At 39.7% G+C, this 13,870-nt stretch overlaps 1 protein-coding gene across 7 annotated transcripts in view; it reads right to left on the bottom strand.

Moving 5' to 3' along the window:
• Positions 1-13,870, bottom strand: part of EVI5 (ecotropic viral integration site 5) — a 152,007-nt gene that overhangs the window by 113,634 nt on the left and 24,503 nt on the right. For all 7 annotated transcript variants that reach the window (XM_074961325.1, XM_074961322.1, XM_074961319.1 and 4 more), the window contains exons 2-4: positions 11,412-11,641; positions 8,262-8,451; positions 125-349 (exon numbers count right to left, since the gene is read on the bottom strand). In XM_074961325.1, coding sequence (XP_074817426.1) covers positions 125-349; positions 8,262-8,451; positions 11,412-11,560 — 564 coding nt within the window. In that variant the 5' untranslated portion in view covers positions 11,561-11,641. The remainder of the gene's footprint in view (positions 1-124; positions 350-8,261; positions 8,452-11,411; positions 11,642-13,870) is intronic.

Genomic DNA, 13,870 nt, shown 5'->3' with positions numbered 1-13,870 from the left:
AGCCTTGAAAGTTCTATTGCCAAAGACTAGAGGCTCTTAAAGAGGATGCAACATGGGTATGTTATTTTTCAAGCCTCCATCTGTTTTCCAATATTGTATATTCAAAAAAACATAATTAACTTACCTTCATAACATTAAATAAAACCTCCTGCCCAAGACTGTCTTTTTCTTTAAAAAAATCATGTTCAGGATATGTTCTAGCAATGTCCCTTCTTATCAGTTTTTCACAAGGAGAAGTCATTTTCAAAAGCTCTGAATACTGATCCTTTATTGGCATGCTTTGAGCAGTGCATAAAAGCTGCCAAACTATTGCTCTAAAATGATGAGGTATCCCTTTTCGAACAAGCTCCTAAAGCATAAGAAAAAAGGAAAGGAAACTCATTAATGATTCCTACAGTATAAATATGTAAATTTCTAAAACAAACTACAATGAAATTTTAAATCTCTTTTGTGAAGGAAATTTCCCATGACTTAAGTTGGTTACAAAGGAAAAGCATGTTATAAAACAATTACATAGTCCACAATAGGCACTTGAGAGATGGGTGTTTAAATGGTGATCCAACTAAACTCAGCTTTGTTTTCACTTAGGTAGCAAAAGAAAGGAGCGCTGACCAAGAAGATGCCAAGAGTATGATTACCATGCAACTTAACAATAAAAACTTTAAAAGTGTATTTTCAGGGGTAAGTAATTACATTCAGTAATCTATCAAATCAGGGTACCTATCATCTAAGCAGTTGCACATACTTTCAAGCACCACCAGATGGCTACTATGCACCAGAACTTAACTGACGCAGTTATTTTAACATTCCACAAAAAAATGCCTTTAAGAGACAACATTTGTACATTTGTCGTCATTTGTAACCTCTGAATCAGAAATATGAAATCTTTGATTGGAATAAATCCCCAATGAGCTAAAATTAAAAAAAGTAACAAAATGGTTACACAGTATTATTAGCCAATAGTAATATTTGCCAAATTTATCATTTTAGGCATGCTAGGCTACAATGTTAATATGGTACAAAAAAGTCCTACTTCTATATTATTCAGATAAGGGTCTCCTCGACTAGGACAATACCTACAGGAAATTCTTGATTTTTTAATTATTTTTTTTGCGCTTAATTTCACTGATGTCAGTGCTTCAAATATTTTTTAAAAGCTATTTGAATTCAGAGACAAAGGCATATCAAGAGGGTAATATGTTCAGGTTCTCTGACTTTTTTTGGTTCCATGTTATGGGACATATATAAATTCTCTCAAAAAGCTACAGACAGCTATTACACGATACAAGCCTCCCCCTGAATAAACTGGTGTACCAGGAACAGATTCTTGGGGCCCCTAATAACTTACTTACATATTCTATCTCATTCCCGGGGTGCTTGAGTATGGTACTTGTATTTACAGATCTGTCAAGAAAGACTGAGCGATAAGGGGTTTGGTTGCTTGATAAAGATTTTAAGAAAAGGTACAGCTCAGGAAGTTTAAGAATCGTGGGGACAACCACCAACCACAGTCATTCCCTCAACAATGCAACACAGTTCCTTTCCTATGCATTTTCTAGCACTTTATCTAAATTTGTTCTGTGTAAGTTTTTGAAAGAGGATAACCTTCTTTTACTTAAGTAATCCTTTCACTAATAAAATATCAAAATGCTGAAAAGGAAAAAAAACTGGTAGCTGTCATTGCTGTAAGTTTATTAAATAAGAATTATGGAGAAGTAGAAACCTCTCCATAGTTCAAGCTGAAACAAGGACCTCATTACAACACTATTTCAAACACCTTTGCAGGTAGCTCTATTAATTTAAGGGATAAGTCTTGGCAATTATCATTTGTCCAAGTCTTATGAAAGTTCAGTAGGTACTTTATTTTCAAGACCTTCAAGTTAGCTTCATTTTAAAGTTTTTGAAGACTGCCTCTCTATTTGTCAAAAAAAGACAAATACATAAAATCATTCTCAGCATTGACTCTTCTGGGAATTTCCAAGGGCAAGGACAGCATTTAAAAAGTAACAATTTAAAAAACAATTACACAGTTTCTTGGTGAAGTCAACAAGGAAAGGAATGTAACAAAGAACCTTCACTACAGCAGGAGCCGTTCTGTAGCTCTGTAGCAGTGAACTCAGCCCTTTAATATCCCTAAGGGAGCCAGGCCCCTCTGGAGCTCCACTTTAGGAGTATCTTAGTAGCTCTGTACTGATGATCCCTTGCTGATTCAGGGAGCAGAGCTTTAACTCCCTGAGCCAGCTATGCTCCCATCAACTCAAAAGCCCTTTATGACATCCCTCCCTCCCCATCCCTGCTCCCATGTGATAACTGTGCCTCTCAACTTTCCAAAGCAGCCTCCAGGTATTGCTTCCCAACAATTCACCACCCTCAATTGCCTATACCTCACACTCAATGTGGGAGGGGAGAGTTAACTCCCCATCCCCCCAAATTAAGTTACCTAAGTACATGCTCTACAAGGTAACAAAGATTAACTCTTCCTACACACCTAAAAAAACAGTAGTGGTACCGGGGCTATATGCCAGGAAAATATAGCACTTGCTAACAGGCACAGCATCATTCTTTATGCATGCCAGGGGTACTGAAAGGTCACCCTAAGGTCACCTTTCAGAATTACCTCCAGGTCCATGCTTTGAGGTGGATGAAAGTGCCAAAGTTGGAACATACGTCAACCTGCCTGAAAAAAATAATGTACCATATGTTTATGTTCAGAGTTTCAAAAATTTCCCCAAGTCTACAAGCCCAAGGGCAGCCTTTGTAGCCAAATCTGAAAATACCTCTGCAGTCAAAGCCATGCCCACTGGCATTAATGGGAAGCTGTTGCATACTGTTATACACTGTATTTAATTTTAAAATTGTCAATCCATCTAATTAGTTTTAAAAAAGTAACTTACAAGTAGAGCTGGCTGAACAGCAAAAGAAAACTCACTGAAAAGATATTCCACTAACACTGGTTAAATTTGACGACTATGTTCCCCAAATAGTATTTTGACTAGTTTTATAGTTGGTGAAAACACCCAAAAACCGATTGACAGTGTGTGACACTCAAATATTTCCACTGAATCCTACTCAGATGCCCTATTTACTACATTCTCTTGTTTTTGTCTGGTCTTCCCTCCTCTTGACTTCAAATCATTTTCTTTCCATGATCTATTAAGGGTGCCTTTTCACAAGCTGTCTTTGCTTTGTGAGCAGAAACAGTCTGTTTCCTCTTTTCCTTCTTTTCTCGGTCCTCAAACCTCTCTTTCACTTCCCATGTTATGTTCTCTTTCTTCACAGCTGCCTCCCCAAAGAAATTTTACACACACACACACACACACACACACTATAATTTCTCTCTCTCCATCTCTGCTCCCCACTTTACACAAATACCCAACCACTTACATGGGGCTTGGAAATTATTCAACATTTAGCAAAACTAAGCCTACTTGTCATCTTCCATATCAATTTCTGGCTAGTTCCAACTGTCACAGACCAATGCCTAGTTAATAAATAATTAATTTTATATAATACAGGAATGTAAGAATGGCCATACTGGGTCAGACCAAAGGTCCATCCAGCCCAGAATCCTGTCTACCAACAGTGGCCAATGCCAGATGCCCCAGAGGGAGTGAACCTAACAGGTAACGATCAAGTGATCTCTCTCCTGCCATCCATCTCCACCCTCTCACAAACAGAGGCGAGGGACACCATTCCTTACCCATCCTGGCTAATAGCCATTAATGGACTTAACCTCCCTGAATTTATCCAGTTCTCTTTTAAACCCTATTATAGTCCTAGCCTTCACAACCTCCTCAGGCAAGGAGTTCCACAAGTTGACTGTGCACTGAGTTAAGAAGTTCCTTTTATTTGTTTTAAACCTGCTACCCATTAATTTCATTTGGTGGCCCCTAGTTCTTATATTATGGGAACAAGTAAATAACTTTTCCTTAGTCACTTTCTCCACACCACTCATGATTTTATATACCTCTAGCATATCACCCCTTAGTCTCCTCTTTTCCAAGCTGAGAAGTCCTAGCCTCTTTCATCTCTCCTCTTATGGGACCCGTTCCAAACCCATAATCATTTTAGTTGCCCTTTTCTAATGCCAGTATACGAGATGAGGGGACCATATCTGTATGCAGTACTCAAGATGTGGGTGTACCATGGATTTATATAAGGGCAATAAGATATTCTCAGTCTTATTCTCTATCCCTTTTTTAATGATTCCTAACATCCCGTTTGCTTTTTTCACTTCCGCTGCACACTGCATCGATGTCTTCAGAGAACTATCCACGATGACTCCAAGATCTTTCTCCTGATTAGTTGTAGCTAAATTAGGCCCCATCATATTGCAGGGATAGTTGGGGTTATTTTTTCCAATGTGCATTACTTTACATTTATCCACATTACATTTCATTTGAAATTTTGTTGCCCAATCACTTAGTTTTGTGAGCTCTTTTTGAAGTTCTTCACAGTCTGCTTTGGTCTTTACTATCTTCCTCCCACCTACCCCACTCCAAGCCACTGGGAAAGGGAAGGGTGCTCTCCCTGAATCCTACAAAGTAAGGAGCCCCTGAGGATCAGATATCTATTAAACAGAGGTTCATAGAATCATAGAATATCAGGGTTGGAAGGGACCCCAGAAGGTCATCTAGTCCAACCCCCTGCTCAAAGCAGGACCAATTCCCAGTTAAATCATCCCAGCCAGGGCTTTGTCAAGCCTGACCTTAAAAACCTCTAAGGAAGGAGATTCTACCACCTCCCTAGGTAACGCATTCCAGTGTTTCACCACCCTCTTAGTGAAAAAGTTTTTCCTAATATCCAATCTAAACCTCCCCCATTGCAACTTGAGACCATTACTCCTCGTTCTGTCATCTGCTACCATTGAGAACAGTCTAGAGCCATCCTCTTTGGAACCCCCTTTCAGGTAATTGAAAGCAGCTATCAAATCCCCCCTCATTCTTCTCTTCTGCAGACTAAACAATCCCAGCTCCCTCAGCCTCTCTTCATAAGTCATGTGCTCTAGACCCCTAATCATTTTTGTTGCCCTTCGCTGGACTCTCTCCAATTTATCCACATCCTTCTTGTAGTGTGGGGCCCAAAACTGGACACAGTACTCCAGATGAGGCCTCACCAGTGTCGAATAGAGGGGAACGATCACATCCCTCGATCTGCTGGCTATGCCTCTACTTATACATCCCAAAATGCCATTGGCCTTCTTGGCAACAAGGGCACACTGCTGACTCATATCCAGCTTCTCGTCCACTGTCACCCCTAGGTCCTTTTCCGCAGAACTGCTGCCTAGCCATTCGGTCCCTAGTCTGTAGCGGTGCATTGGATTCTTCCATCCTAAGAGCAGGACCCTGCACTTATCCTTATTGAACCTCATCAGATTTCTTTTGGCCCAATCCTCCAATTTGTCTAGGTCCTTCTGTATCCTATCCCTCCCCTCCAGCGTATCTACCACTCCTCCCAGTTTAGTATCATCTGCAAATTTGCTGAGAGTGCAATCCACACCATCCTCCAGATCATTTATGAAGATATTGAACAAAACCGGCCCCAGGACCGACCCCTGGGGCACTCCACTTGACACCGGCTGCCAACTAGACATGGAGCCATTGATCACTACCCGTTGAGCCCGACAATCTAGCCAGCTTTCTACCCACCTTATAGTGCATTCATCTAGCCCATACTTCCTTAACTTGCTGACAAGAATACTGTGGGAGACCGTGTCAAAAGCTTTGCTAAAGTCAAGAAACAATACATCCACTGCTTTCCCTTCATCCACAGAACCAGTAATCTCATCATAAAAGGCGATTAGATTAGTCAGGCATGACCTTCCCTTGGTGAATCCATGCTGACTGTTCCTGATCACTTTCCTCTCATGTAAGTGCTTCAGGATTGATTCTTTGAGGACCTGCTCCATGAGGTTAATAGATCCCTCCTTCCCCCAAAATATTCTGACCGTTAGGATGGTTTCCCTCTTTTCTTTCTTTCTCTCCTCTTGTCCGTTTCACGAATAGTAGTGGTAAGGCATCTCAAGCTATTCTATCCCTCCCACAGGCCCCCTGTGAGTTCTCCTCCCCACTGAAGAGTTCCAGCACACAGCGCTGTGCAGAGAGGTCAATCAGTGGTATAAAACTGACCTGTTTTTTGTCAGTTTCACTACCACAGGCAGGGCTCTGTACAGCAGCAGCACAACTGAGAAGACTCTGGTCAGTTCTCCCAGGGAAGAAAACACAGCATTGGTTTATGCTGGTCATAGTTGGAAGTTTATATTTCCCCCTATAAGGTGCTAGAAACCTAATTAGTCTGCAAAACTGCTTGCACTTGCCAGAAAAAGATTCCTACTTGCCCCAGAGGAGTGGGCTTTCTAGTCTTTTTTGACAGATGTTGGCTGAGAGATCTGAAATATCCTCACCTGCACAAATGATGCTATGTCACATGCCCTTACATAAGTAGCACAGGCTCCGAATATGAAGTCTGTTCTGTCTTCAGAAATAAGATTAAGGAAATGAGGAATCTTTCCTAGTTTGCAATCCATTTCCAGTGGAAGATTTCATTGAAAGTGTTTGATATTCTGGACGTACTAAATATATCTGGCATTACATGAGGACAGACTGGGCATACAAGTCTGATAGCTCATAAATAGGACTGATATTCAGAATGAAAAGATTCAGTTAGAATTTTCTATTAGGGCTGTCAAGCAACTAAAAAATTGCAATTAAACAATAGAACAACATTTATTTAAATATTTTTGGATGTTTTCTACATTCAGATATTGATTTTAATTACAACATCGAATACAAAGTATACAGTGCTCATTTTATATTTATTTTTATTACACATTTGCACTGTAAAAAACAAAATAGTATTTTTCAATTCACTTAATACAAGTGCTGTAGTGCAATCTCTTGATCATGAATGTAGAATTATGTACAAAAAACCTGCATTCAAAAATAAAACTATGTAAAACTTTAGAGCCCACAAGTCCTACTTCTTGTTCAGCCAATCGTGAAGAGAAACAAGTCTGTTTACATTTACAGGAGATAATGCTGACTACTAAATTATATCACATGAAAGTGAGAACAGGCATTCGCATGGCACTGTTGTAGTTGGCGACACAAGGTATTTACGTGCCAGATGCACTAAAGATTCATATGCCTCTTCATGCTTTGGCCACCATTCCAGAGGACATGCTTCCATGCTGATGACTTGCATTAAAAAAAAAATGCATTAATTTTGTGACTGAACTCCTTGGGGAGAATTGTGTGTTTCCTGCTCTGTTTTACCAGCATTCTGTCATATATTTCACATTACAACAGTCTCAGATGACGACTCAATACATGTTATTAATTTTAAGAACACTTTCACTGCAAATTTGACAAAATGCAAAGAAGATGCTAATGTGAAATTTCTAAAGATAGCTACAGCACTTGACCCAAGACTTAAAAATGTGAAGTGCCTTCCAAAATCTGAGTGGGATGAGATGTGGAGCATGCGTTCAGAAGTGCTAAAAGAGCAAACACTCCGATGCAGAAACTACAGAACCCAAACCACCAAAAGAGAAAATCCAACCTTCTGCTGGTGGCATCTGACTCAGATAATGAAAATGAACATGTGTCGGTCCATACTACTTTGGATTGTTATCAAGCGGAACCAGTCATCAATGTGGATGCATGTCCTCTGGAATGGTGGTTGAAGCATTGTAACATTTCACTTGACATTGTAGACAAGTGGGCAGCATTATCTTCTGCAAATGTAAACAAAAACTTGTTTGTCAGAGAGACTGGCTAAACAAGAAGTAGGACTACATGGACTTTTAGGCTCTAAAGTTTTACACCGTTTTGTTGTGAGCAGGTATATAACAAAAAAACTACATTTGTAAGTTTGACTTTCATGATAAAGCAATTGCACTACAGTACTTGTATGAGGTGAATTGAAAAATACTATTTCTTTATCTTTCACAGTGCAAATATTTGTAATCAAAATATAAAGAGAGCACTGTACACTTTGTATTCTGTGTTGTAATTGAAATTGATATATTTGAAAATGTAGAAAAACATCCAAAAATATTTAATAAATTTCAGCTGGTTTTCTATTGTTTAACATCACGATTAATTTTTTTTTAAATTAATCCCATGAGTTAACTGCGATTAGTCGACAGCCTGAGTTTCTATCACTTATTTTCCGAAAAACATGGAAGACCAACTGGAGAATAAACCAAATAGCACCAGTTGCTTTGCACTATAAAAGTGTCCTATAATACTGACTAATACCTTAATTTGCTTTTCTTTCTTTTTGTGTACATCTTCCCATTCATTTACAATTCTTCCCCAAAGAATCCAGGAGTCTTCTTCGAGATGGCTGAGGTTGCTAGAAGCTGATGAACTGGATACAAGGGAGGAGCCACTGTTTCTTCTTGACCCATTTACTGAACGCAAGGATTTGCTGTCTGTCTCCAACAGTCTGCAACATACAAAGCTAGTTACAGTACTAACCATATTAGACTGCATCATTGTTGATCATCAAATTGTTCAGAGGAGATAACTCTTCCACCCTCTCTTCACAGAATGTATCCAACAAATCCATTCAAACTGTTTTACTTAACACGTTTTTGTAATAAAAATTGTAAATGAAGTGACCTAACTACAACCACTCACAGGCTTGGAGTAATTAAACTGACAGGAGAGCTCTCTCCTATTGGCTTACAGTGCCTACATTAGGGAGCTTACGCCGGCGCACCTGCACTAATGCAGCTGGACTACTGTAAACTCTAATGCAGCCGTGCCCTTATTCCTCTGTGCCCCTCCAGACAGAGAGACTAACTATTGAGCCTGGATTCATCCCCTGCTTCCTGTTGGCTACTGATTTTGTGAAAAGCTCAGGGGTGGCAGGAACTGGGCCTTAAGATCTACCTATCTTCAAGTAACAAAGAGCCATGTAATAAAAATAAATCCATTTACTTCAGTCTAGGTATTGGATAGGAAGCAAGAGATCAGACTACACTTTGCAGTCTAGGAGACTGTGTACTATGTTCCATTTTCACTTAGCACTGGAGCTGTATTTGTAGGAAAGGGGCGCTGCTATGAAAGCAAAGACATAAGTCAAGTAAATTCTGATGTCCCTGTGCTAAAAAGTAGAATCCAAACACCATATTGGTGAGGTTGAGCTGTTAATTTTTTTCAGGAAATTATAAACCTCTGCACAGTATTGACCACGTATGTGCATAAATCTCAGGGCACCGACACATTCAGGTTCTCAACTAGAACAAACATTTAATTCAGATAGTTACATTGTCTTTCCCCTTTTCTGCTCCTGTCCATTAGTATTTATAAAAAAAAACTTAAGTATTGTGTAAACAAAGCATGTATCAGAATGAGATTTAATCCATAAAAAGCAACATCTTACAAGTGTGATCTTTGTAGTTTTATTATTTTCAGCTTTTGAACAAAAGGCTTAAAGTAGTAGTGTGTCCCTTTAACTGCAATGGTCCCAGAAGTTTAAATCTGAATTTAGCCTCAATTAATGGAAACAGTCTCATTTTCACAAGAAAAACTCAAAGCTGAGATGTACAGAATCACTAGCCAGTTGTATTGTATACACATGAAAATGCATTTTTAAACTTCTACAAACCTAACCTACCATGTTCCACTACTAACTTAAAAACTAGAACTGCTTTTCTCAACATGCACCATGCTAAACACAGACTCCAAATAACGTCAGAGAAAAGAGCTATATGTACTTTTAAAGCACAGAACATTTTAAGATTGCAAAATCTAAGGTTTTGACAATCCATGTTTTATTTTTCCTCAGTGTCTAAGAAATTCTACTACATTTCTATTATAATTTGAAACCTTACCTTACTGAATCCATTGCCCTCAGATTTGTAACATGTAGTTTCTTTATATTGTAAGTAGTCACTAAACACAGAACACAAACTAAGATTCATGTAAAACCCTATCAATGATTTACTAGCCACAAACAGATCCTTTGCACTGCACCATTCCAATACATTTTTTGTGAGGCCTTCAATAAAAAGTAGATAGTTTTGCTAACTCAAGAGGTTAAATTTGGTTGCAGGAAGTTTAAGTTTCCTTGTGTCTCACTTCTCCTTTGGGTTCTTTCACTGTAGCCTAAACTGTTCAATTCACCTATATCCTGTCTCTTCAGGTGTAGACCAGTTTCTCTCTCACACAGACAAGGAAATCTGAATTTAAAGATATCACCAGCAGCAATTTGTCTGGTGAACAGAAACAAGTATGACTTCCTGGGTTCAGAGTTCAATTCTTTACTTCCAAAGAGCAGTTATAGTTTAAAAAAAATGTAGCAGATTCAAAATTTTGTGACGATACATAGCAGCTTTCAAGATAGGTGCATCAACTCTCTCCCTGAAAAAGTGTAATCTTGATGTGAAAAAGCAGGCTTGGGGAAAAAGCAGAACTGTTTGAAGGAAGATAAGCAATGGGACTCCTTATTGCCTACTGAGCGTGTCACAACCAATAATGGAGATGTAGTGAAATGTATATAAGCTTCACTATAGCTAAAATGAAAACGGACAGTTTTCAAGAGACAAGGAGAAATACTCCAATCCAACCTGTAAAACCAAGATGCAAGAGTGATAAGATTATTCCATTTATGGAAAGTTTTGAAAGTTGTCTGAAAACTGTTTGCTAAATTAATTTATTCAGACTTTAAATGTCCATGTCTTTACACCAAGTGCTGTTTTATGGAATTAACTAAAAACGTGTTCTTAAAATGTCAACTTTACTGCAACAGAGGGTCTGGATCTCTGATCCTAATTCACAGTTCATGAGAAAAACTGCTTAGAGAAAGGTTTACCAAAAGGCCTGACTAAAACCAGATAATCAGACAACTAAAGGTCTGAGGTGCTACTGATCACCATTTAAAAGTCTTTGTACCCTAGGTCATTGGGGGCTTTTCTAGAAAAGCCCCCAATGAGCAGAAAAGGATAAAACTAGACTGTTTAGGAGTCACAGGTCTGCATCCTTTCATATAGGTTTAAAAGCCAGCATTAGTATATCACAAACCAATGAACAGATTAGGTGAAAGCATCAGGACTTGAGACTCCCTCTTTAAACTATATCCCTGAATCTCATGGACTCCAGCATCAGCTGTCAGTACAGTTCTAGAAACAATGTTTAATAATTTCTAAAAAGCTAGAAAAGGTAACAAATAATGTTTTGGAGGTTCTGAAAGAGCAGATGCTTTTCTAAATCTCAGATTAAGAATATTTAAAATGCACATTCTTTTCCATGCAGCTAGCAGTTTTAAACTGAGTAAAATTTTGGGTCCAGGAAAAACATTACCCCTTTTAATAGGTTCTCTGCTATAATTTTAATAGTCTATTTTAGTTCTCATTTTACAATTTCAAGAGCAAAATATGAAAACCATGTTTCCCCACTCACCTGTTCTGTTCCTCTAGTTTAGCTAATAATTCTAAATCATCTGGACTCAACCGCGTTGGTGAGGACGGTGATAGTGCTGGAGTAGAAAGAGTGGTAGAGGAGGATGTAGTGTGTAATGAGGCAGATGGACTTGCCACCTGACTGGCCATTTGACTGACAGTATGCGATACAGTGTTCTTCACCCATGAGAGAGTAGAACTCAGCTTTCCTGCAACCTTGTCTGTCGCCACCTGCAAATTACAAAAGGAAAAGGGATGGTAGAGGTTATTTTTGTAGACTGATCAGCAGGCCCACTCAAGCCAGTGGAAAAGGTATTTAGTGGGATAGCTATATTCTACAAATAAACTGACGCGTTTGTCATGTATTTTGCACCTTCTAAAGAGTGTGACTTAAGGTTATCCTGTTTCCCAGAATTCCCGAAGTTGTTGGAAGCAGCCCAAGAGAAACGTATGGGATTAAGGTGCTATGTGAGAACAAATATAGAAAGTATGTGGCAGATTCACCAAAAGGATATCAAGGAAACTACCCAAAGATACCCACAGGACTAGTCTTTTCTGTGTAGTGCCTCTGGATCCAGAGCCGCCTTGTACCTCTGACACATTAGTGAGATCCTCTTAATATCTCTTGATAAAAATAGTAGTGCAAAAATCAAGTAAAGCAGGTAAAATGCCATTGACTTTACCTGTGGACTGACATGCACAGGAAGGAATTTATGAATAAGTACCACAGGTGTTAATTTTTCTCTTGCTCGCAGTACTCTCTCCAATCTCAAAGAGGGACTGGGCTGGAAGTTTGGCTAAAAGTCAATAAGAACCACAGCTAAAAACCAAAGATAAATGATTCTGAGATCTCTAACAGTGGGGAATGAAGTAGTCATTTTGAAATGAATCTAGATACTAGAATACAACACAAGTCTACTCCCACAAGTGGGTTAGGGAAGGACTACTTGGGAAAACCCTGAGCTATACTTCTCAGTAAAAAGCAAAAGGAGACTGATAAAAAAAAGTTATTTAAGGCCTAATCCAAGAACTTCCACTGAAGGAATGCAAAAGGCTTAGGTTATTTTCCTCAGTGGCCCACTTCCTCAGCCACAGAATATCTAGACTACTGGCAAGCCTAACCCTTATCCAAGTTGTCCACCAGAAGAAAACTTTGGCCACAGCTGAAAATGCAGAAGAAAGATGGCTGGCACAAGTCAAGGAGAATAGTAGACTGAAGAAGAAATTTTCCTTGAAATCACACTGCCGAAAACTACCTATCTGAGGTATGTAGAATTCCTCACACTGACAGGTTGACATGAAAAAATCCTATGAAATACAGCTTACCTAATAATACCAGCTTCTAGCAAATACATCAAATTAGAACCACAAGGAAAGTGTTCCATCCCCCTCCTTGAGATCTTCCATTCAAGTGTAATTTAAACAGACAACTTCCATTTCATCTGTTGGATGACAAACAGCCACATGTTTTAAGGCAGGTTTCAGATTTTCAGATTTAGCAGTAGCTGATAGGCAGCCCTTCCTCAGGGGCTGGGGAGGGTGGACTGGAAAACTGTACAATTTCATAAACCATGTTTCTTTTGCCAAGTACCACATTTCAAACCAATATAGACAGTGAGTTGTGCAACGGGGAGGTTTCTTACAATTTGAAAAAAGCCTGATCAAAAGCAAAGATAGCTTAATTCACTTTGGAAGCAAAACCAAATTAAGGGTATGTCTACACTACGGAATAAGGTCGAATTTATAGAAGTCGGTTTTTTAGAAATCGGTTTTATATATTCGAGTGTGTGTGTCCCCACAGAAGTGCATTAACTCGGCGGAGTGCTTCCACAGTACCGAGGCTAGAGTCGACTTCCAGAGCGTTGCACTGTGGGTAGCTATCCCACAGTTCCCGCAGTCTCCGCTGCCCATTGGAATTCTGGGTTGAGATCCCAATGCCTGATAGGGCTGAAACATTGTCACGGGTGGTTCTGGGTACATATCGTCAGTCCCCCCTTCCCTCCCTCCCTCCCTCCGTGAAAGCAAGGGCAGTCAATCGTTTCACGCCTTTTTTCCTGAGTTACCTGTGCGGACGCCATACCACCGCAAGCATGGAGCCCGCTCAGGTAACCGTCACCGTATGTCTCCTGGGTGCTGGCAGACGCGGTACGGCATTGCTACACAGTAGCAGCAACCCATTGCCTTGTGGCAGCAGACGGTACAATACGACTGGTAGCCATCCTCGTCATGTCCGAGGTACTCCTGGTCGCCTGTGTGAGGTCGATCAGGAGCGCCTGGGCAGACATGGGCGCAGGGACTAAATTTTTAGTGACTTGACCAGGTCATTCTCTTAAGTCCGGCAGTCAGTCCTATTGAACAGTCTTATGGTGAGCAGGCAGGCAATATGTCCTTCTGCACCGTCTGCTGCCAGCCAAAGATGTAAAAGATAGATGGAGTGGATCAAAACAAGAAATAGACCAG

The sequence above is a fragment of the Natator depressus genome, chromosome 8 (assembly GCF_965152275.1).
Source record: "Natator depressus isolate rNatDep1 chromosome 8, rNatDep2.hap1, whole genome shotgun sequence".
Taxonomy (NCBI): Eukaryota; Metazoa; Chordata; order Testudines; family Cheloniidae; genus Natator; species Natator depressus.
The sequence above is the reverse complement of the archived record's forward strand: the minus strand, read 5'-3'. Positions and strand labels throughout refer to the sequence as shown.